Source organism: Bos taurus, chromosome 8 (genome assembly GCF_002263795.3).
Source record: "Bos taurus isolate L1 Dominette 01449 registration number 42190680 breed Hereford chromosome 8, ARS-UCD2.0, whole genome shotgun sequence".
Lineage (NCBI taxonomy): Eukaryota > Metazoa > Chordata > Mammalia > Artiodactyla > Bovidae > Bos > Bos taurus.
The window spans coordinates 84,582,092-84,602,924 of NC_037335.1; the positions used below are offsets into that span (position 1 = coordinate 84,582,092).

At 47.1% G+C, this 20,833-nt stretch overlaps 1 protein-coding gene across 7 annotated transcripts in view; it reads left to right on the forward strand.

The window, feature by feature from the left end:
* Positions 1–20,833, forward strand: part of WNK2 (WNK lysine deficient protein kinase 2) — a 146,927-nt gene that overhangs the window by 29,741 nt on the left and 96,353 nt on the right. For all 7 annotated transcript variants that reach the window (XM_002689849.7, XM_005210446.5, XM_005210447.5 and 4 more), the window contains exons 3-5: positions 14,545–14,717; positions 14,945–15,165; positions 18,653–18,810. In XM_002689849.7, coding sequence (XP_002689895.4) covers positions 14,545–14,717; positions 14,945–15,165; positions 18,653–18,810 — 552 coding nt within the window. The remainder of the gene's footprint in view (positions 1–14,544; positions 14,718–14,944; positions 15,166–18,652; positions 18,811–20,833) is intronic.

Genomic DNA, 20,833 nt, shown 5'->3' on the forward strand with positions numbered 1-20,833 from the left:
CTCCACCCCAGGAGTGCCCAATATAAAGGGCCGTCTCAAAACTGACCCACTGTGTTCATGCCTGGAATAAGGGCTTCCTAAAGGGTAGGAAGGGGCCATCTCCTGTACTGTGCCACCCCCACCCCCACACCCTGCCAGACCTCACCTCCAGCCCTGCCCAGATTAAAAAGTGACAGTCAACCCCAGTGAGGGTCTGGGGATAGGGTTGACACACTTAGCTATGTTCACAGAAATGAAGGCGGGCCTGATGGGGCTGCCAGCTGGTCCTGAAGAACTGGTCTGTGCTGGGCCGGTAACTGCTCCCTCACCCCATCTGCTGGCTGATTAGAGCCAGAGGTGAAGGAACTGATGCTGGCTCGGCCTCAATCAAGTGATAATTAAGATTCACCCATGGAGAATATGTGAAATGATAGGGAAAAGGCTCCACCCTGCTCAGTAAAAACTGCATGTTCAGTCACATTTGTTATCTGTTTGATCAACTATGCACTACTGTTTCATAATAATAACTCAGTGCATAAGAAAAATGTTTGGACCTCAAAGTTACATGACCATAGGAAATAAAACCCCTAAATTCCAATATGCATCATTTTGTGACAGAGAAGTGTGGTCAGGTGATCAATAAAGGCTTTTAGGAAAAACCTGTATTATATTAGGTCTGTGGAGTGAAAATAAGAATCTGGACTGTATTAGAGATGCTTTTACTTGTGTATTTTTATAATATAGCTGGGAGACTATGAAGTTCCATGGGAACCATTTCATAGAGCATTAAAATAATGACACTATTTTCAGTATGCTGCAGATGACGTCCTTTACAGCTCATTAAACTTCTGACATAGTTGTATCTCAGCTTGCGAGTGGTGAGGGCGCCTAGTTTTACGTAGTCCTTCTGTAGGTGGCAGAAGGAATGGGGCCTGGTGAGGCTGGCCACTGGTGGCTCTGCCTTTTGTGGGAAGGGCAGTGGCCTGGGTGGCCTTAAAAGAGCAAAGGCCCTTAGAGACTCTAATTTTGAGTCATTTGTGTACCTAAACCTCCCTCCACCCCAAAGAAGATAGTATTATTTACAAAAGCAGTGAGAGGCTGGCTGGTGATGTTCACATTTCCTTCTCAGCAATTATAAGCTTGCTGGCACCCATGACAAAGAAAGTGTGAGTGTTGGAGTGTCCAGCCCTCCCTGACCTGTCTGTCTACTGAAATTTTACTCTCAGCCTGTGCCCAGTGGGATCTTCCTTTTTCTGAGACTCCATGGACCCTTTATGTTGGGTCTGTGCTTCCTGAGAAGCGGGATTCCATCTTATGGTAGCTGTGGGAGGACTTTTCACTTCAGTAATGGTGCCTTTATTTTAGTTCAGTTTAGTTTATCTTGTATTTCTTCAGAAGCAAATGAAAACTGTATTCTTTAATCAAAGAGTAGAAAGGTGCGAGCTCATGCCCTGGAGTACACACTCTTTGATGCCTTTGTTTGGAAATGATTTAGGAGAAAACATACCTCCCTTTTCTGTGAGCTTGTGTATTTTATTGCTTAGATGCAGCTGAAGAGAGCACTTGAGTTTAAAAGAAGTAAATACAGTAAATATTAGAGGGAACAGGTCACAGCCCAATGTGTGTGATATTACCATCTGTCCAGGGCTCTCCTTTGCTGCCCAAGTGGAGCGTAGCTCTTGAGAGAGGTCAGGACAGCCCCACTGAGCCACCTGCCTTGGGGCAGAGCCAGCACCTGGCTGCTGTCCCTGCAGCCACCAGCCCTGTGGTGGGTTGTAAACCACAATCAGCCCACTCTTCTGGGACCTCACACCCTCATATAGGATGCTTCCTCCCAGAATCCCTGCCCTGCCAGTGCCCTGGGTAGGTGGGGGTGACCTTTTCCCCAGGCCATTGAGGGTGTTCTCTGGCTCACGGTGCCTCCAGCTGGCACACCCACCTACCCTTTGCTCTGATTTTTGGTGCAGTGTCATTGCGTGTTTTTCTGTTGCCTGCCATCCCTGCCACACCTGAGGTTGTCCACGGCTTTTCCTGCATGCCCAGAGCCTCAGTGACATCGGTTGACTGAGCGAGGTGCAGGGATCCTCGCCTGAAGTAGGAGTCAGGAACAGAGCAGCGTCCTCTTCTCCACTGACATCTCCCTCCCTGTGTGCCCACTACTCCCTGGACCTGAGACCCTGTACCTTCTCTCTGTTTTATGGTGAGAGAGTGGTGAGGAATGGGCCAGCTCCACAGCAGGTTGAGCCTGGGTCAGATCCTCTAGACTTGAGAAGGCTCTTCCCACCAGTGGTATCTAGGGCCTAGAGTGTGCAGAGGACTGTGCAGGGCCAGTGACCTCCACCCTTGGGCCCACTCTGTTCATAGAGCCCCTGTCCTAAGGTGGCTCTCTGTACGTGGGACTGTTCTCAACAAAGACCCTTGACACTTTGTTTTATGACCAGATGGGATTGAAGAGAGGTCCAGATTGTCAACCCTAGGACTCTGGCTGTTCTTGACACTCTCCCAGCTGCTCATGTCCCCTGTCTGTATTGTGTGTGTGGATCCTGCCTTTCCCTGTCTGGACTCAGGGTTGCCAGGCAGCTCTGCTCCTCATGGGGTTGGTTGGCTTTGCATGGAGAAAGGAGTTGGTTGCAGAATGTCCTGAGAGCAGCCAGGGTGGCCCTCTGGGTCTGATGATTTCAGCCCTCACTCTTGTGATGTTGGGCAGAGCTGGTGACCCCTTGGTGGCTGGGAGGGCCTATTAGATCCAGGGATTTCCTCCTCTGACCACCTTGGCCATCTCTTCTCCCTGCCCCTATTCAGAGGGTGCCATCCGTGACTGGCTGGACCTTTTTCCTGTAGGAGAAAAGGGCCGGCATTGTCCCAGAATGCATTTATCCTTTATCATCTGGTTGACTTTGACCATCCTTATCCAATAAATTATTTACCAATAATTTACTCGCCACCAGGGATCTGGTGGGAGAGAGGCTGGTCTAAGAGACCTCACCTTCTTGTGTGGTGGGGGTGAACTGTCCTGTAGTGATAGTATGTGACCAGCCAGAGCCCACCTCCTCAACATCAGACCTCCAGAACCACCTGACTCTGGCAGGATTTGGGGGTCTCAAAGGGATTATGTGCTTTCTTCCTACCCTGATTTATGACCTGAGCCCCCAGCACATCAATGAACGAAATCACAAACAGTGATAATGCATCAGTCACTGTGGTGGTCCTGCCTCCATGGAGTCACTGAGCTGATGGGGCCAGCCAGCAGTCAACAAACTGGAAAGGACCCTAGCCAGCTCTGAGAGAAGGGACGCTGGGCAGCACACTGCAGGCAGCTCTGGACAGTGCTCTGAGGACATGCCAGCTGACCTTTTAAATTATCGAGCAGTGTGTCACCTAGTTAAAAATAGCCCAGCGGCTTAGAACATAAAATAAGGTTGGCTCCCTCCCACTTCCACACCCCGTCCAGCTCCAAGTGGCGCTGTTGTTAAAGATCTGACTTTTGTGTTATACTTGAGTCTTGGCTTTACCATGTTTAGCTGGCATCTGAAAATCAAAACTGTAGCATATGCAGGGCACTTTCCTCTCCCTCTCGGTGTTGTTAGTTAAGTTATTTATAACATGAACCTTTTGCTCTGCACTAAAATGAAATCTTTTGCTTTACTGTTGGTTGATGCTGAAATACTGGCAAAAACAATTTTTGTTCTAAGTAATCCTGTGAGTTTGCTTTAGAATAAATGACTAGACCATTAGACGGTGTAGTAACTGAAACATCGTTGCCCAAATGGCTGCAGGGTCTGGGAGTGGCACAGTGGTGCACCCCATGTCCCTTCTGGCTTCTGTCACTTGGTGCAGCCAAGTTCAGTCACCCTCAGTCACCCATTGTGGGCCAGTGGGGCTTCACTGAGTCCCCTTTGTGTTCTGTGTTTTGCAGAAACGCTTCCAGTAGCTGTCTCACCTGGGGTGCTGTGAAGTAACCTTTGGGCTCTCAAGTGTCTGAGAATAAGTCTTTGGGCCTCATGGTTTGATGTCCCTTTGGCGGATGATAGAATTCCAGGTGTGAGTCGGCATTTTGAGGATGCTGCCAGTGTTACCAGTGAGACTGGGTGCCTGTCTGGGCGTTCCTTGGGAGGTAGGACTTACTCTCAGTCCTTGGGAATCTGATTTTTTCTGGAATGAGACTGGAGGTGGGTCGTTTTTCATTGATTCGGCCGTGGCATATGCTTTTATTCTAAACAGTTCTCCTTTTAGCTCAGGGTAATGTTGTTCTGCCATCGTCTTCTTTCCCGATACCTGTTCTCTCCTCCTAGAACTCCTGTTCCGTGTTGTTAGGACTTCCAGCTGGTTCTTTCGTGTTTCTCGATGTTTTTCTTCTCTTTATCTATTTGGCTTTGTGATGCTTTCATTTTACTTTTTACATTTGAAAAATTGAGGTATAACTTACATGTAATGAAACACAGATCTCAAGTGTATACATGATGAGCTTTGACATGTGCGTGGGAGCGTGTAACCTTTGTCTTCAGTTACAGTGTAGAATGTTTCTGTCACGCCCTCATCCCCCACCGCTACCCCCCATCCCTCTCACCTCCTTCCTCTCAGCTCCTGCATTTCCCCTCACCCAAGAGGCAAGCCCTTGCTCTGGTTTCAACGTCATGTGTGAGTTTTGCCTTCTCTGGAGTTCAGGAGATATTAGGAGTGGAGCTGGGCTTCCCTGGGGGCTCAGTGGTAAAGAATCTACTTGCCAGTGCATGAGACGTGGGTTCGGTCCCTGGTCTGGGAAGATCCCTGGAGAAGGAAATGGCAACCCATTGCAGTATTCTTGTGGGGGAAGTCTCATGGACAGAGGAGCCTGATGGGCTATAGTTCATAGGGTTGCTGAGTTGGACATAACTTAGCAAGTGAACAACAGCAGCAAAGTTGAAGGGGAGTGGCTGGACCTAGAGCAGGGGTGAACCTGCCAAAGGCTCTCTGAGGCTTGTACCAGCTTGTATTTCCAACAACTGTGTGCCCGGAGAGCTCAGCTGCTCTCGGATGCCCAGTGGTTCGAATGATCCATCTTTTTATTTTAGCTCTTCTGGTGGGTGTGAAGTGGTATCTTGTGCTTTTAATTGACATTTTTCTGGTGACTCATGGTGCTTTACACATTTTCATGTACTTATTGGCCTTTTCTGCATCTTCTTTTGTGACTTTTCTTTTCATATTTTTATTGTTGAGATATGGGAGTTCTATCTATATTCTGGATGTAACTCCATGTCAAATGTACCTATTGAGAATATGTTTGTGACTTACTTTCTAAAACAAAGTATCGCTTTTGATGAGCAGAACATGTTTCCATGTTATTGTCTTGGTGAAATGGTATCTTTTTTGTATTTACTGTTTCATTGGGTTACAGAATATCTTGTTCTTAAAATACAGAGGTTTAATTTGCAAGAGCTCTTCCTTGATTGTTCCTATTTAAATAGAAGCTGCTCTTATTTATTTGTGTCAAGCTTTTGGATTTTTATGAGGACATGAACTAGATTTTTGGGGAAGTTGCTTTTGTGCCTGAATTGCTTGTTTTTCTGGAATCAGTCTTGGTGTATCTCTGCTTTGTTGGTGATTATTCTGTCCAGTCCCACTTGTGCCTGGAGTGTGATGACGGTTTATTGAGGTGGGCCTGGTGGGTGGGAGAATGCCTAATGGGTACAGTGCTACTTGGGATGGAATTCCTTAACCAGCTAATCTTGTCGTGACCCCAGGGCCCTTCTCTTCTTTTGGATTGGTTGGAGTCTGGCCTGATGTCCTCTGGGGTCTTTCAAAGGACCTGAGAGGTCTTGGGCTGTGTTTTTTTCAGCTCTGATTTCTTCTTCCTAGAACTCCTCAAAAACTTGATGGCTTGTGTTCATTTGTATTTATCTTTCCTTCTGAGAAAGAGGTGGGAAGGTGAAGGGTGGGCTGTGTAGGCTGATTGGGCTGTGATGGAGGAGACACTGGGGGCACATATTCAGGCTTGGGGAGAAGGCTGTGCTGGGGCCTCTAGGGGTAAGATTCATCCATGAGGTGAAGTTGAAAACAACAGAACTCTTGGGCTTGTTCTGAGTGCTCTCTGGTGGGAATCCATTGGAGGGATTTTTTCTTTTTTCTTTTATTTTTTAACTTTACAATATTGTATTGGTTTTTAAGAAGGGAAGGGCCAGGATCTAGGCTGCAGAGGAGGGATGAAGACAGGTGGCTGGGTTGGTGGTGGATTGGGATCTGGGTAATGCTGGAGCAGATGGATCAAGGGCAAGGAAGGTGCTTGGTGTGTGGAACTGTGCTGAGGGAGTCCGTGGCTTCCTCTCAAGATGTGGCTGGGCATACTTATGGGTGACACCCCAGAGGTGCCTCCCCGCACCGTGATGGTGGGGTTATAGTTCCCGACTTAACCTTGTGGTCCCAGCTCAGTGCTCGAGGTGCAGGTGCTCCCAGGCCCCAGCGAGTGTGTCTTCCGTGACCTGTAGCATTGATGCAGATGTGGCTGGGACTCTGCTATTCTCTGCCTCTCATGTCATTGTTTCCTTGTTTTCTGGTTGTCATCTGCTGTGGTTGTGGACATGCCCTCAAAGTTACGTGTAAATTAGAAGTAAACATGCTTCTTTCTCTTAATAATACTCAGTGGGTGTGGAGGGAGCAAGGTTTCAGAGGTTTTTTTCTTTTTTAAATTTCGATACAGTTGCTTTAAAATGTTGTATTAGTTTCTACGGTACGATGAGGTGAACTGACTGTATATATGCACATATTCCCTCTGTCTTGGCCCTCCCGCACCCATCCCACCCGTCTAGGTCACCACAGCACGCTGAACTGAGCTCCCTGCTCTATACAGTAAGTTCCCACGAGCAATATGCATGTCAATCTCCACCTCCCAATTCAACCCACTCCCGCTTCCCCTCCACCCCCCCATGTCCACAAAGATTCTCTACGTCTTTATCTCTATTCCTGCCTTGCAGATAGGTTCATCTGTCCTGTTTTGCTAGATTTCACATATATGTGTTAATATGCAGTATTTGTTTTTTTCTTTCTGACGTACATCACTCTGTATGACAGATTCTAGGTCCATCCATATCTCTACAAGCGACCCAGTTTTGTTTTTATGGCTGAGTAGTATTCCATTGCGGAGAAGGTGATGGCACCCCACTCCAGGACTCTTGCCTGGAAAATCCCATGGATGGAGGAGCCTGGTGGGCTGCAGTCCATGGGGTCGCTAAGAGTCGGACACAACTGAGCGACTTCACTTTCACTTTTCACTTTCATGCATTGGAGAAGGAAATGGCAACCCACTCCAGTGTTCTTGCCTGGAGAATCCCAGGGACGGGGGAGCCTGGTGGGCTGCCGTCTATGGGGTTGCACAGAGTCAGACACGACTGAAGCGACTTAGCAGCAGCAGCAGTATTCCATTGTATATATCTACCACATCATCTTCTTTTTTTTTCTTGGCCACACCATGGGGAGTGTAGGATTTTAGTTCCCCAAGCAGGGATTGAACCCATGCCCCCTACAGTGGAAGCATGGAATCCTAACCACTGGACTGCTAGGGAATTCCTCTGTACCACATATTCTATATCCATCTGTCTGTGATGGATGCTTAAGTTGCTTCCATGTCCTGGCTATTGTAAATAGTGCTGCAATTAACATTGGGGTGCCATGTGTCTTTTTAAATTGTGGTTTTCTCAGAGTATATGCCCAGTAGTGCGATTGCTGAGTCATCTGGTAGTTCTATTTTTGTTTTTTTTTAAGGAACCTCCATACTGCTCTCCATAGTGGTATTATCAGTTACATTTCCAGTGCAAGAGGTTTCCCTTTTCTCCATACCCTCTCAAGCATTTATTGTTTGTAGATTTTTGATGAAGGCCATTCTGACAAGTGTGAGGGGATACCTCATTGTGGTTTTGACCTGCACTTCTCTAAAAATTAGTGATGTTGACCATCTTTTCATATGCCTCTTGACCATCTGTATGTTTTCTTTGGAGGAAGGTCTATTTAGGTCTTCCACCAGTTTTTTGATTGGGCTGTTTCTTTATGTTGAGCTGTGTGAGCTATTTGTATATTTTAGAGATTAATCACTTGTCAGTTGCTTCATTTACAAATATTTTCTCCCATTCTGGGGGTTGTTTTTTTGTCTTGTTTATGGTTTCCTTTGCTTTGCAAAAGCTTTTAAGTTTAATTAGGTCCTATTTGTCTATTTTTGTTTTTATTTTCATTAGCAAAGGAAGTGAGTCAAAAAGGGTGTTGCTGTGATTTATGTCAAAGAGTGTTCTTCCTGTATTTTCCTCTAAGAGTTTTATAGTATCCAGTCTTAAGTTTAGGTCTTTATCTATGTTGAGTTTATTTTTGTGTATAGGGAGTGTTCTAATTTCATCCATTTATATGTAGCTGTCCAGTTTTCCCAGCACCACTTATTGAAGAGACTGTCTTTTCTCCATTGTATATTCTTGCCTCTTTTGTCATAGATTAGGTGACCATGGGTGTGTGGGTTTATCTCTGGGCTTTCTGTCCTGTTTCATTGATCTGCATTTCCGTTTTTGTGTCAGTACCATACTGTCTTGATGACTGGAGCTCTGTCGTATAGTTTGAAGTCAGGGAGCCTGATTTCTTCGGCTCTGTTTCTCTTAAGATTGCTTGGCTCTTTGGGTCTTTTGTATTTCCATATAAGTTGTAAAATTTTTTGTTCTAATTCTGTGAAAAATGCCATTGGTAATTTGATAGGGATTGCATTGAATCTATAGATCGATTTGGGTGGTAGAGTCGTTTTCACAATACTGATTCTTCTAACCCAGGAGTGTGGTATCTCTCTCCATTTGTTTGTGTCATCTTTGATGTCTTTCATCAGTGTTGTATACTGATGTGCACTCAGTTTCTGAGTACAGGTCTTTTACCTCCTTAGGTAGGTTTATTCTTAGATATTTTATTCTTTTTATTGCAATGGTAAATGGGAGTTTCCTTGATATTTCTTTCTCAACTTTTGTTGTCAGAGTATATTAATGCAAGAGGTTTCTGCACATCAATTTTGTATCCTGCAACTTTACCAAATGCATTGATTAGCTAAAGTAGTTTTCTACTGACATCTTTAGGATTTTCTGTGTATAGTATCATGTCATTTACACACAGTGCCAGTTTTACATCTTCTCTTCCAGTTTGAATTCTTTTTATTTCTTTTTCTTCATAGCTAGGACTTCCAAAACTATGTGTTTTGTTGAATATATATATATATATTATATATATATACATATAATAAACTATGTGTCTCTGTTGAATAATAGTGGTGAGAGTGGACATTCTTATTCAGTCTGTTTCTGATGTTAGAGGAAATGCTTTTAGTTTTTCACCACTGAGAATATTTGCTGTTGGTTTGTCATATACGGCCTTTATTATGTTGAGGTAGCTTCCTGCTATGCCCATTTTCTGGAGAGATTTTATCATGAATGGATATTGAATTTTGTTAAAAGCTTTTTCTGTCTCTATTGAAATGATCATATGGTTTTTATTCTTTAATTTGTTGATATGGGTTTTTGTGCTGATTGGTTTATGTGTATTGAAGAACCCTGGGATAAATCCCACTTGATTATAGTGTATGATCCTTTTTGTGTGTTCTTGGATGCTGTTTGCTAGTATTTTGTTGAAAATTTTTGCCTTTATGTTCATTAGTGATATTTGTCTGTAATTTTCTTGTTTTGTGCTTTTTTTGTCTGGTTTTGGTATCAGGGTGATGGTGGCCTTGTAGGATGAGCTTGGCAGTGTTCCTTCCTGTGCAGTTTTTTGAAAGAGTTTGAGAAGGGTGGGTGTTAGATCTTCTCTAAATGTTTGATAGACTTTGCTTGTGAAGCCATCTGGCCCTGGATTTTGTTTGTCAGAAGATTTTTAATTGGAGTTTCAATTTCATTACTTGTAATTGATCTGTTTAAAACAATTTTCTATTTCTTCTTGATTCAGTCTTGGGAGATTGTACCTTTCTAAGAATTTGTCCATTTCTTCCAGGTTGTCTGTTTTATTGGCCTGTAGTTGCTTGTATAGTCTCTTATAGAGAAGGAAATCGGAGAAGGCGATGGCACCCCACTCCAGGACTCTTGCCTGGAACATCCCATGGACAGAGGAGCCTGGTAGGCTGCAGTCCATGGGGTCGCTAAGAGTCGGACATGATTGAGTGACTTCACTTTCATTTTTCACTTGCATGCATTGGAGAAGGAAATGGCAACCCACTCCAGTGTTCTTGCCTGGAGAGTCCCAGGGATGGGGGAGCCTGGTGGGCTGCTGTCTATGTGGTCCCACAGAGTCGGACATGACTGAAGCGACTTAGCAGCAGCAGCAGAGAAGGAAATGGCAATCCACTCCAGTATTCTTGCCGGGAGAATCCCATGGACAGAGGAGCCTGGCAGGCTACAGTCCATGGGGTCACAAGAGTTGGATATGACTTAGCGACTAAACCATCACCATAGTCTCTTATGATCGTTTGTATTTCTGTGGTATTAATTGTAATTTCTCCTTTTTCATTTCTAGTTTTATTGATTTGAATCCTCTCCCTTTGTTTTCTTGATGAAACTGGCTAACAATTTATCAGTTTTGTTTCTTTTCAAAGAACCGGCTTTTAGTGTCATTGATTTTTGCTATTATTTCATTCCTTTCTATTTCATTTATTTCTCTTTGATTTTTATGCTTTCCTTCTACTAACTTTGGGTTTTGTTTGTTCTTTTTTCTGTAGTTGCTTTAGGTATAAGGTTGTTAATTTGATATTTTTTTTGTTTCTTGAGATAGGATTGAATTATTATAAACTTTTCTCTTAAAACTGCTTTTGCTGCATCCCATAGATTTTGGGTTGTCATGTATTTGTTGTCATTTATTTCTAGGTATTTTTACAATTTTCTCTTTGATTTCTTCAGTGATCTCTTAGTTACTTAGTAGCATATTATTTAGCCTGCATGTGTTTGTGCTTTTTACAGCTGTTTTTCTATAATTGATTTCTAATCTCATAGCATTGCAGCTGGAAAAGGTGCTTAATATGATTTTGATTTTCTTAAATTTACTGAGACGTGATTTATGACCTAAGATGTGATCTACCCTGAAGAATTTTCTGTGTGTGTTTGAGAAGAATGTGTATTCTGTTGCTTTTGGGTGGAATATCCTCTGAGTATCAGTTAAGTCTGTCTGGTCTGTTGTGTCATTTAAAGTTTGTGTTTCCTAGTTTATTTTCTGTCTAGATGATCTGTCCATTGGTATAAGTGGGATGTCAAATCCCCCCACTATAATTGTAATCCTGTTGATTTCTCCTTTTACTGCTGTTAACAGTTGCCGTATGTTTTGACGCGCACCTGTGTTGGGTGCATAAGTATTTACCGTTGTTATAGCTTCTTCTTGGATTGATCCCTTCATCATTATGTAGTGTTCTTCCTTGTCTGTTGTAATAGTCTTTATTTTATTTTAAAGTCTACTTTATCTAATTGCTACTCCAGCTTTCTTCTGATACCCATTTGCTATAGAATACCTCCTTCCATGCCCTCGCTTTCAGTCTGTACGTGTCTCTAGGCCTGAAGTGGGTCACTTGTAGACAGCATGTATACAGGTCTTGTTTTTGTATTCATTTAGCCAGTCTTTTGGTTGGAGCATTTAATCATTTACATTTAAGAGAATTATTGATATGTATATTCCTACTGCCATTCTCTAATTATTTTGGGTTTGTTTTTATAGGTCTTTCTCTTCCCTTGTGTTTCCTAGAGAAATTCCTTTAGCATTTGTCGTAAAGCTAGTTTGGAAGTGCTGAATTCTCTTAGCTTTTGCTTGTCTATAATGCTTTTGATTTTTCCATCAAATCTGAACCAGATCCTTGCTAGCTAGAATAATCTTATTTGTAGGTTTTTCCCTTTCATCATTTTAAATGTATCTTGCCACTCCCTTCTGGCCTACACAGTTTCTGCTGCAAAATCAGCTGATAACCGCCTTTTGGGGATTCCCTTGTGTGTTATTTTTTGCTGTTCCCTTGCTGCTTTTAATATTTTCTTTGAATTCAATTTTTGTTAGTTTGATTAATATGTGTCTCAGTGTGATTCTCATTGGGTTTGTCTCCTTGAGTAGGGAAGTCTCTGTGCTTCCTGGACTTAGGTGGCTATTTCCTTTCTCATGTTGAGGAGGTTTTCAACCAATCTCTTCAAATATTTTCTCAGACCCTTTCTCTTTTCTTCTTCTGAGACCTTTATAATTCGAATGTTGTTGTGTTCAGTAATGTCCCAGAGGTCTGTGAGACTGTCCTCATTTCTTCTCATTCTTTTTTCTTTATTCTGCTCCTCAGTAATTATTTCCAGCATTTGATCTTCCAGCTTACTTATTCATTCTTCTCAGTTATTTTGCATTGATTCCTTCCAGTGTATTTTTCATTTCAGTTGCTGTGTTGCTCATCACTGTGTATTCTTTAGTTCTTCTGGGTCCTTGTTAAACATTTCTTGTATTTTCTTGATCCACGCCTCCATTCTATTTCCAAGATTTTGGATCATCTTTATTACCATTCTGCTGAATTCTTTTTCAGGTTGGTTGCCAAGGTTTTTACCTTGCTCCTTCGTCTGTAACATATTTTTTTTGTCATCCCATTGTTTTTGATGGGCAGGGCTGTGTTCCTGTCTTGCTGGTTGTTTGACCTGATTAGTTCAACACTGGAGTTTGCAGACAGTTGAGTGGAGCTGTGAGTTGTTGCTCAGATGAGGACCTCTGGGAGACCTCACACTGACTAATTTCCCTGTGACCTGCAGTTCTCTGTTAATTCAGCAGTTTGGACTTCGCACTACCACCACAGGAGCTCAGGCCCAACCCCTGGCCTGGGAACTAAGGCCCAGTAAGCCTTAAAGTGCAGCAAAAAGAAAAAGAAAGCAAGCAACAAGCAGAAAAGAACAGAACAGTACCAAACTATAAAGTGAGGTAAAATTAGGAAAGTAAAAATTATATTTAGCGAAATAACTCTAAAAATTAAACAAGAAGACAAAATAAAACAGAACGATAACAGCAAAAAAAAAAAAAAAAAAAGGCAAAAGGAAGAAAATAAAGCAATTTAAAAATTAATTAGAAAAAAAATAAAAGATAAAGACATAAAAATAGGACTTCCCTGGTGGTCCAGTGGCTAAGACTCTGTGCTCCCATTGCAGGGAGCCTGAGTTCGATCCCTGATTGGGGAACTAGATCCCACATGTCACAACTAAAAACTCTACTTGCCTCAAGGAAGGTCAAAGATCTCGCTCTCGCATGACACAGCTAAGACCTAGCACAGCCAAATAAATAAATAAAAATAAGTAATTATTGAGAAAAAATAAATAAAATATACTCCATGCCTCCTCTTCCTGTGTTCTTCCTTCTACTGTAAGCTACAGCCTACCCCTGCCTCCCCAGTGGACCCTCCAAGACCTCCAGATAGGTCTCTGGACCTGCTTTGTCATATCTACATGTGTTGCTCACTAGCATCTGTTCCTGAAGCTGGCCCGGAGCACAAATGCCATGTAGGCCAGCTGGGGCATAGGCCTCCACTGGTGTGCCCATAGGGGCTGGCATAGCCAGGGAAGAGGCCCTGGAGGTGGGTGGCGTCTGGCTTGCCTGTACCTACATGGCCAGAGGAAGCCCTGTTAGGGGCGGGACTTGGGCTGCCAGTACTGTGTGGCTGGAAGAGGCCTTCGTGGGTGTGAGGGCTCAGGACTGGGATCCACACAGCTGGAAGAGGCGTGGGGGCTGGACTCAGGCCCAAGATGCAGGCGTCTAGAAGAGGCCGGTGGTAGGCGGGCCAGGTGGTCTTAGGCCTGAGATCTGTGCAGCTAGAGGGGGCCCCAGTGGGTGGTGGGGCTTTCAGGCCCAGGACCCCCACAGACTCACCGGGGCTGAGTGGGCAGAGGAGTCGCTGGCTGTGTTCCCCTCTGATTCCCAGCCTCCCAAAGGTCCCTCCCTGTCCTTGTTGATCCCTTGGTGGGGAGTGGGCTCCTCTGAGTGCGGAAACCTTCCCTCTCCTCCAGACACCCTCAGTGGTGCCTGTCTGGTCCCACTGCCACTCTTCTCTCCCTCCCTCCCACGTCCTACCTGGTTACTCAGGGATTCCTCCCGCCCCTTAGGTGTCCAGGGTCCCGCACCAGAGCCTTGTCAGTGCCCTAGTTCTGAGCAGATGCAAACTCTACGTCTTCCTACTCTGCCGTCTTGATGCTGCCCCTCAGAGGTGTTTTTAGGGAAAAAGCACATGAGTATTACAGTGTGGGGTTTGGAGGTGTCTCTGATTCCCAGACACCTTTTTGCTGAGCTTCTTGAGCAGGGAGAAGCTAATTTGAAATCGATAAGATATCAGGGTCTGATGTTCCATATGTTGGAGAACCATGAACAGTTGTGCTGGCTTTATGAATCAGAGGCCTGTCCTGCTCTCTGTGGGTAAAGAGGGGAAGGACTTGGAACTGGATCAGATTTCCCTCAACCCCAGATGTCTAAGTCCTTTCTTCCTGCTGTGCTGTGTGTTAAGAGCCGAGAGAGCGGCCTGGCAGAGTCCTGGCCCCGGCTCCCTGGAAGGCCTCTGCCTGAGGCTGTGCCAAGTGTCCCTCTCAGTCTGTGTGTGTTTCTCTCTAGGACCGGAAGCTCACCAAACTGGAGAGGCAGCGGTTCAAGGAAGAGGCTGAGATGCTGAAGGGCCTGCAGCACCCCAACATTGTGCGCTTCTATGACTTCTGGGAGTCCAGTGCCAGGGGGAAGCGGTGCATCGTGCTGGTGACTGAACTGATGACCTCGGGGACACTGAAGACGTGAGCATGCTACCCACCCAGCCAGTTGGGGCCTTGGGGTGGGCTTGGCCTGGGGCTCAAGAGTTGCAATGGCTGAGGCCCCGGGCCCTGCTTGGGGTGGTCCTGGCTGGTGTGGCCAACAGCCCTTTCTCAGAAGTGCCCCTGTTTGGGGAATAAATACACAGCCCTCAGCAACTGGGGGCCCCTTCCCCACACGAGCCGTGGATGAGCCACACCCCCACCTGCAGGTATCTGAAGCGATTCAAGGTGATGAAGCCCAAGGTTCTACGTAGCTGGTGCCGGCAGATCCTGAAGGGCCTGCTGTTCCTGCACACCAGGACGCCCCCCATCATCCACCGGGACCTCAAGTGTGACAACATCTTTATCACTGGGCCCACAGGGTCTGTGAAGATTGGCGACTTGGGCCTGGCCACCCTCAAGAGAGCATCCTTTGCTAAAAGCGTGATAGGTGAGCCCATCTTGTCTCTTCATGCCCCTGTGCTTCAGGGCACCTCCCCAGCCCCCCGGGATCACCATCCTGCAAGTGCTAGCTCTGCTGCCTGTGCCCCCTATGCCTGGCTGCAGCCCTGGATGCCCTGTGTGTGAGTCCCTTAGCTGTGTCCCTTGGGTGCCGAGGCTGACTGGCACCCAAGGGCTTGTGGACACTAAGGGTACTTGGGTGCGGGAAAGAGATCTGGAGGACAGAAGAATGTGGGGACTTCGTGGTCATTGAGGCTGGAGCTGCCTTCAGTGGACTGAGCAGGGGGAGGGTGCCCCAGACCCCAAGACCCACAGAGGGAACCTTTGTGGTAGTTTGGGGTATGGAGTGAGCATGAGGGGTGTAGGGGCTCAGGGATTTCATGTGGATGACAGTTTGCTGGCTATTAGCCTCTGCATTTCTTATCCTCCTCAGAGAAGCTCCTCTGTGGCTGTGGCTGTTGTGAGGACATGGTCTGCAGTTCATGCCAGCCCCATGTGGGGTCATGCTTTGGTCCTGCACACAGCAGGCACTGTATATCCACCAGAGCGCTTCCTGGGTTTTGTAAAGAATGTGCTTGGAAGGGCTGTGGGGCAGCCATTTATAGGGTTCAGGATGTCGGAAAGTGCCGGTGAGCTGCAGGGTCAGGTGGCTGTAGGGTATGGCTCTGGAAGTTTGGGTCAGATAAGATTGGGAGAGGCTCTCCTCCATGCCATGATGTGACAGCTTCTTCCCACATAAGCAAGATGAGAGGGTGATTAGGGCTTGACAAGTTCATGGTTTTGTTGTATGGTTGGAGACAGAACTTGACTTGTTTGTGGAAAATGGAACTGCTGGGAATCTGGAAACTTCTCTGGCAGGCTAGTGGTTTTGGAATGTGACAACATCTGGGACAAGGAGCCACCCGGTGTCCTGTGGATGTGAGGCCTCTGGCCTCTGGCTGAATAGGGGAGCTGAGTGGTGACGCGAGGGTTGACTCAGGCCTCAGTTCCCTATCTGTGAAATGGGTGGAGCAGGTGAGGGCCTGGCTTGGGACCCAGGGGTTTGGGGGATACACCACCAAGCCTCTGAGCTGCTAGAGGTGTCCAGGCAGTCTTTGCAGATTTGGCCTTGGAAGTTAGGGCTGCTTTGACAGCTCTTTTTCCTCTTGGAAATGGACTTTCCAGTTGCTGAGTGATGTGGTGGGGTGAGATGAAGCCTGCGTGTTTCTGGAGGCACAGTGAGCCCCACACAGCGTCTGGCTCCACAGGGCTCCCTGATCACCCCACCTTTTGCTCAGCTGGAGCCCTTGAAGCTCCATGCTCATTGTAAATGGAGGCTGGTCAGCACATCTAAACAGGTGGGCAGCAGGGCCCTGTCCCCAGCAAGGGGCCTCAGCTGAGTGGGGGTCTGTGGTTAGGTGAAGGACCCCCTAGGCCTGTGAATGAGGCTTTTCCCTCCATGCTGTGTCCAGGGTACCTATGGGGGCCTTTGATACTGTGCACCCATTCTGGGTGCAGCCGTCAGAGAGGTGTTGTGCAGATAAGACGTGGTTTGAGATATCTGGCGGTGGCAGCCTCCCAGAGGCTCCCCATGAGCCTTGTGGGGTTTGCCCCTGAGGGCCGCTGGGATCTGATGCTGTCATGGTGTGCTCTCACTGCGTTTGCATTGGCCGGGCCCCGAGTGGGTGGAGGTGAGGTCGGCGCAGTCCTTCCTGCAGGTGTTCACAGCCATGGAGGCTGGGACTTCGGGGACGCAGAGCTGTGGGGCTTAGGAGGTGCGCCCAGAGGTCCCTGGACACTTGTGTGTATGGGTGCCAGCATACAGACATTCTTCTTAACATTTAGATTTAAACAGCTGTGTTGTAAGCAAAGAGAAAAAAATTCGGTGTCCGTGGCCCTCGCACAATTGCAAAATTGGCATCACCCACCATCCCACCTTGGAGCTGGGCCCCCCACACACCCACTGTCCACTGTACTCCCACAAAGTCAGAACATCTTGGGTCCTTGGGGTATTTCTTGCAAAGCAGAATTTCTGGTTCCCAAGGATCTCAGAAGAGACTGAGCTGAGTGATCAGGAGTCCTGAACAGGTACGTCGGGTCCTCTCTGAGCCGGCTTTGCTCCCAGCTGCTTGCCAGCAGCCCTGAGGCTCCTCTCTCTTATCCTTGTAGATGGACATGGCCAAATGCCAAAATTTTCAGTATTATCATATGGTTCAAAACCCCAAAAGGATGAAAAATTGCCAGTGCAAGGTCCCTTGAACTCCAGTTCTCGCTCTATTCATCATTATTTCTGATGGAATCTTCAAGAATTCTTTATGCATGTGTGTAACTCAACATAGATTCTTGTGTTTTCCATTTTTTACCCAAACTGTTAACTTTTTTTTGGGTAAATATATAATACATCTTAAGTTGAAATTATGGGTAAAGGAGAAAAAATTAAAATCACCCTTAATCTGCCTGCATGCCAGATACCCCCAAACCTCATGCTTTTTAACACACTAGTTTGTACTGTTTTACATCTGCTTTTTTTTTAAAAAAACTGGAACATTTTGAGAATCTTCCAAGGTCAACAAAGATGGAGAAGTTGAAATTAAAAGCAGTCTTATTGAAATTGATGGCCCCATTTCTTTGCATTTAGCTTGACAGATGCTCAGTTGGGCCTTTTTAAAAAAAAATAAATAAAAAGTTTGTGATTTTGAAAGCAAATATTTGTTACAGAAAAATTACAAACACCAGACTAAAGGAAAAAGCCATAAGCCCACCTTCTAGATGAGTCATTTTTGTCTGTACTTATTGTTTTATATGGATGGTCAGCATGCATGTACAGTCATATATTTTGCTTATTTTACTCAGCCTATGTGAGTCTATTGTATCCTTAAAAATTCAGAGTAAGCTTGGTTTTAAAATCTCTTGTGCTTAGAATGGATGGGCAGTTCTCACCATAACACGTTGCTGGTACCTGCCAGATGATTGGCGCCTGCCCAGCTGTCCCCAGGCAGCCATCTTTAGTGAAGAGAATCACTGTGCTGACTGATGCTCTGCTTGACTAGGGACATGGGGGCCTTTCTAGGCTTTTACAATTTACGAAGGTCTGTGGTGACCCCAAGTTTTTGTCTGCTCTGGGTTATCTGGGCCTGTAGCCAGGAGGGATATGCTCAGACTTCTGCCTCCTCAAAGAGAGGCATCTCCATCATTTCTGGCACAGACCCTGTCTTCTGGGAAGCGATGGGTCTCCCAGCTCTGTGATCAGGGGATGGCGCTATAAACTGATCCACCGTAGAATTGGGAGGGTACGGGGAGGGCGGATTTGGGGAAACTTCTATCAGTAAAGCAGAATCCTGTTTGAATCCTGGATTCTAGAACCAATGGCAAGGAGCATGGGGGCAGGGCCCATGCTGGCTTGTGGATGGGGGAGGAGGTGTGGGACTCTGAGAGAGGCCCAGGGGGCTCCGGGGCCCAGTGACCACTGACCCTGCGTCTTCTGCTCCCGGGTGCAGGTACCCCCGAGTTCATGGCACCAGAGATGTACGAGGAGCACTACGATGAGTCCGTGGACGTGTACGCCTTTGGGATGTGCATGTTGGAGATGGCCACCTCGGAGTACCCCTACTCAGAGTGCCAGAATGCCGCCCAGATCTACAGGAAGGTCACCTGTGTGAGTCCACCGGCCACTGTGATGGGCTGGCTGTGTGTCCCACGTTGAGCTCTGTGTGCGTTGTAAAATCCTTGCAGGAGCCATCTGAGGAAGGGAAGGAAGCCGTTTTACAGATGGAGAATTAGAGGACGAGTAGGGGGTCTCCTAGCTTTCCTGGAGTAGCAGCAGTTGTAACGTGGGCTGTGGGTGGACCCTGGAGCCTCCACTGGGGCCTCAGGCAGCGCTACGGGCTGGAGCACCAAAGGGCCCTCTCCGGGAGGCCCAGGCCGCCTGTGCATAGAGACCCTCCTCTGTGCCACCTGGAGGCTGCTGGCCCTCCCGCCTTCTGGCACGTCCCTAGACTTTGATCAGATGGTTTCAGCTCTGAAAACACCATCCTGCCCTCCGCCTGTGGCTGTCCTGCTGGGTGGGGAATGCAGCAGGAGCATCCAGCCCAGGGCTGCTGGGGCTGTGCCTTTTCTGGGTCCTGGTGCCTCACTGTCCATCTGTACCTGCAGGTACCAGGGCCCACCACCCGAGTGCTGGCTGCCTCTCCCCAACCCCAGCCCCCACCTCCCTGCAGCCTCCTCACTTCTGCAGAAGCATGAGGCGCCATGGCTCTTGGAACCCCAGAGCACCTGCCCTTATCCCGCCCTCTACTTTGAGCCCTCCCCGCAGGTCACAGCTTGTTTCTGTCCTTTAAGTCTTCATTTTCAGTTATCTATCAGCCATTTTTTTCACTCTAAGCGCCTCCTGTGTGCTGCTGAGGGTGCAAGTATGAAGAGAGAATCCTTGGTTAGAGGCGCTAGTGGGTGTGGGCCAGATACCTGCAGAGGTGTGCAGCTCCCCAGAGGCGCTGACCAGAGAGGTGACCCATCGGCCATGGGCAGGTCCTCCAGGGGGACAGGGAGGGACTCAAGGGAGATTAGGGCTTCATTGCCAGGCCTTGGAGGAGCGCTGGGGCCCAGGGTGCAGATGGAGCTGCTGCTGACCTTGGTCCTGGTTGTGTGTGTGGATGGGGTGGTGGTCCCTCTGCTGGGCTTGGGGAGACAGGGACTGAGTCTCCTGGGCACATACTCCTTAGCCACCTGGGTTCTTTCAGCAGCACCTCTGCCCCCCATTTAGGCCCTGGGAAACAGGACACTGGTCAGGGTCCCAAGGCTCCTACGTGGACCCATCTTGTTTTGAGTAAAGTAAGGCCCTACCTACCCTGCCTCCTTGAGGAAATCTGATGAAAGGTGCATTCCCTGATCCTTGGTGTTTCCTCCGTTTGCCATGACAGCCTCGTGCTCTGGGTCCTCTGGGCCCTCACGCCATACCCACACACTGGTCCGGCCTCCAGCATCTGCTCCAGTCCTTGGAGGGTGTTGGTTCCCTTTGTTCTCAGCTGCCCCAACTCTGTGCTTCTGAGCCCAGAGATGTGAACCCCTTCAACCTTGTTCTGGCACATTCTGCCACAGCCTTCCAGAGATTTAAATGATGCTGTATGTGCACCCTTACCAGTATTTACAGTTTCTCAGACCACTGGTTCCCACCCTTGTTAGGACTGTGGCCTTTCTTTCTGGCATAATTAGATTTCTTTTTCTTTTGGCTTCAGTGGAGTAACACGGGGGCCTCATGTTCAAGGAGGACCCCTTGCCCACTTTTAAAGCCAAGGGCTGTGTCTGTTACTGCACAAACTCCCGTACATGTCAGACACAGCATGACCCATTGGTTATGGCCAGCTGTCCTAGGCAGGAGTTTGCTGGGCACTTTGGGGCTTCACCTGTACTCCCAGGGTGCACCTCCCCTCTCCCCCATCCCTCTCTGTGGGAAAATGTATGCTTTAAAAAAAAAAAAGCCAGGATGAGACCTTTGAAGACAGTCTTTTTGAAGGAGGAAGAACATGATGGTTGAGCCCTCACTGTGTTCCAAGTCTTCAAAAGCCAGGATCCCCTCCACCCAAACCCCTCCCTGGGTAGATTGCAAATAAGCCCTGCCATCCAGCCCCTGCTTCTCTTGGAATCCCATCTGCTTGTGGGATCGGAACCCTGCTCCCCGCCAT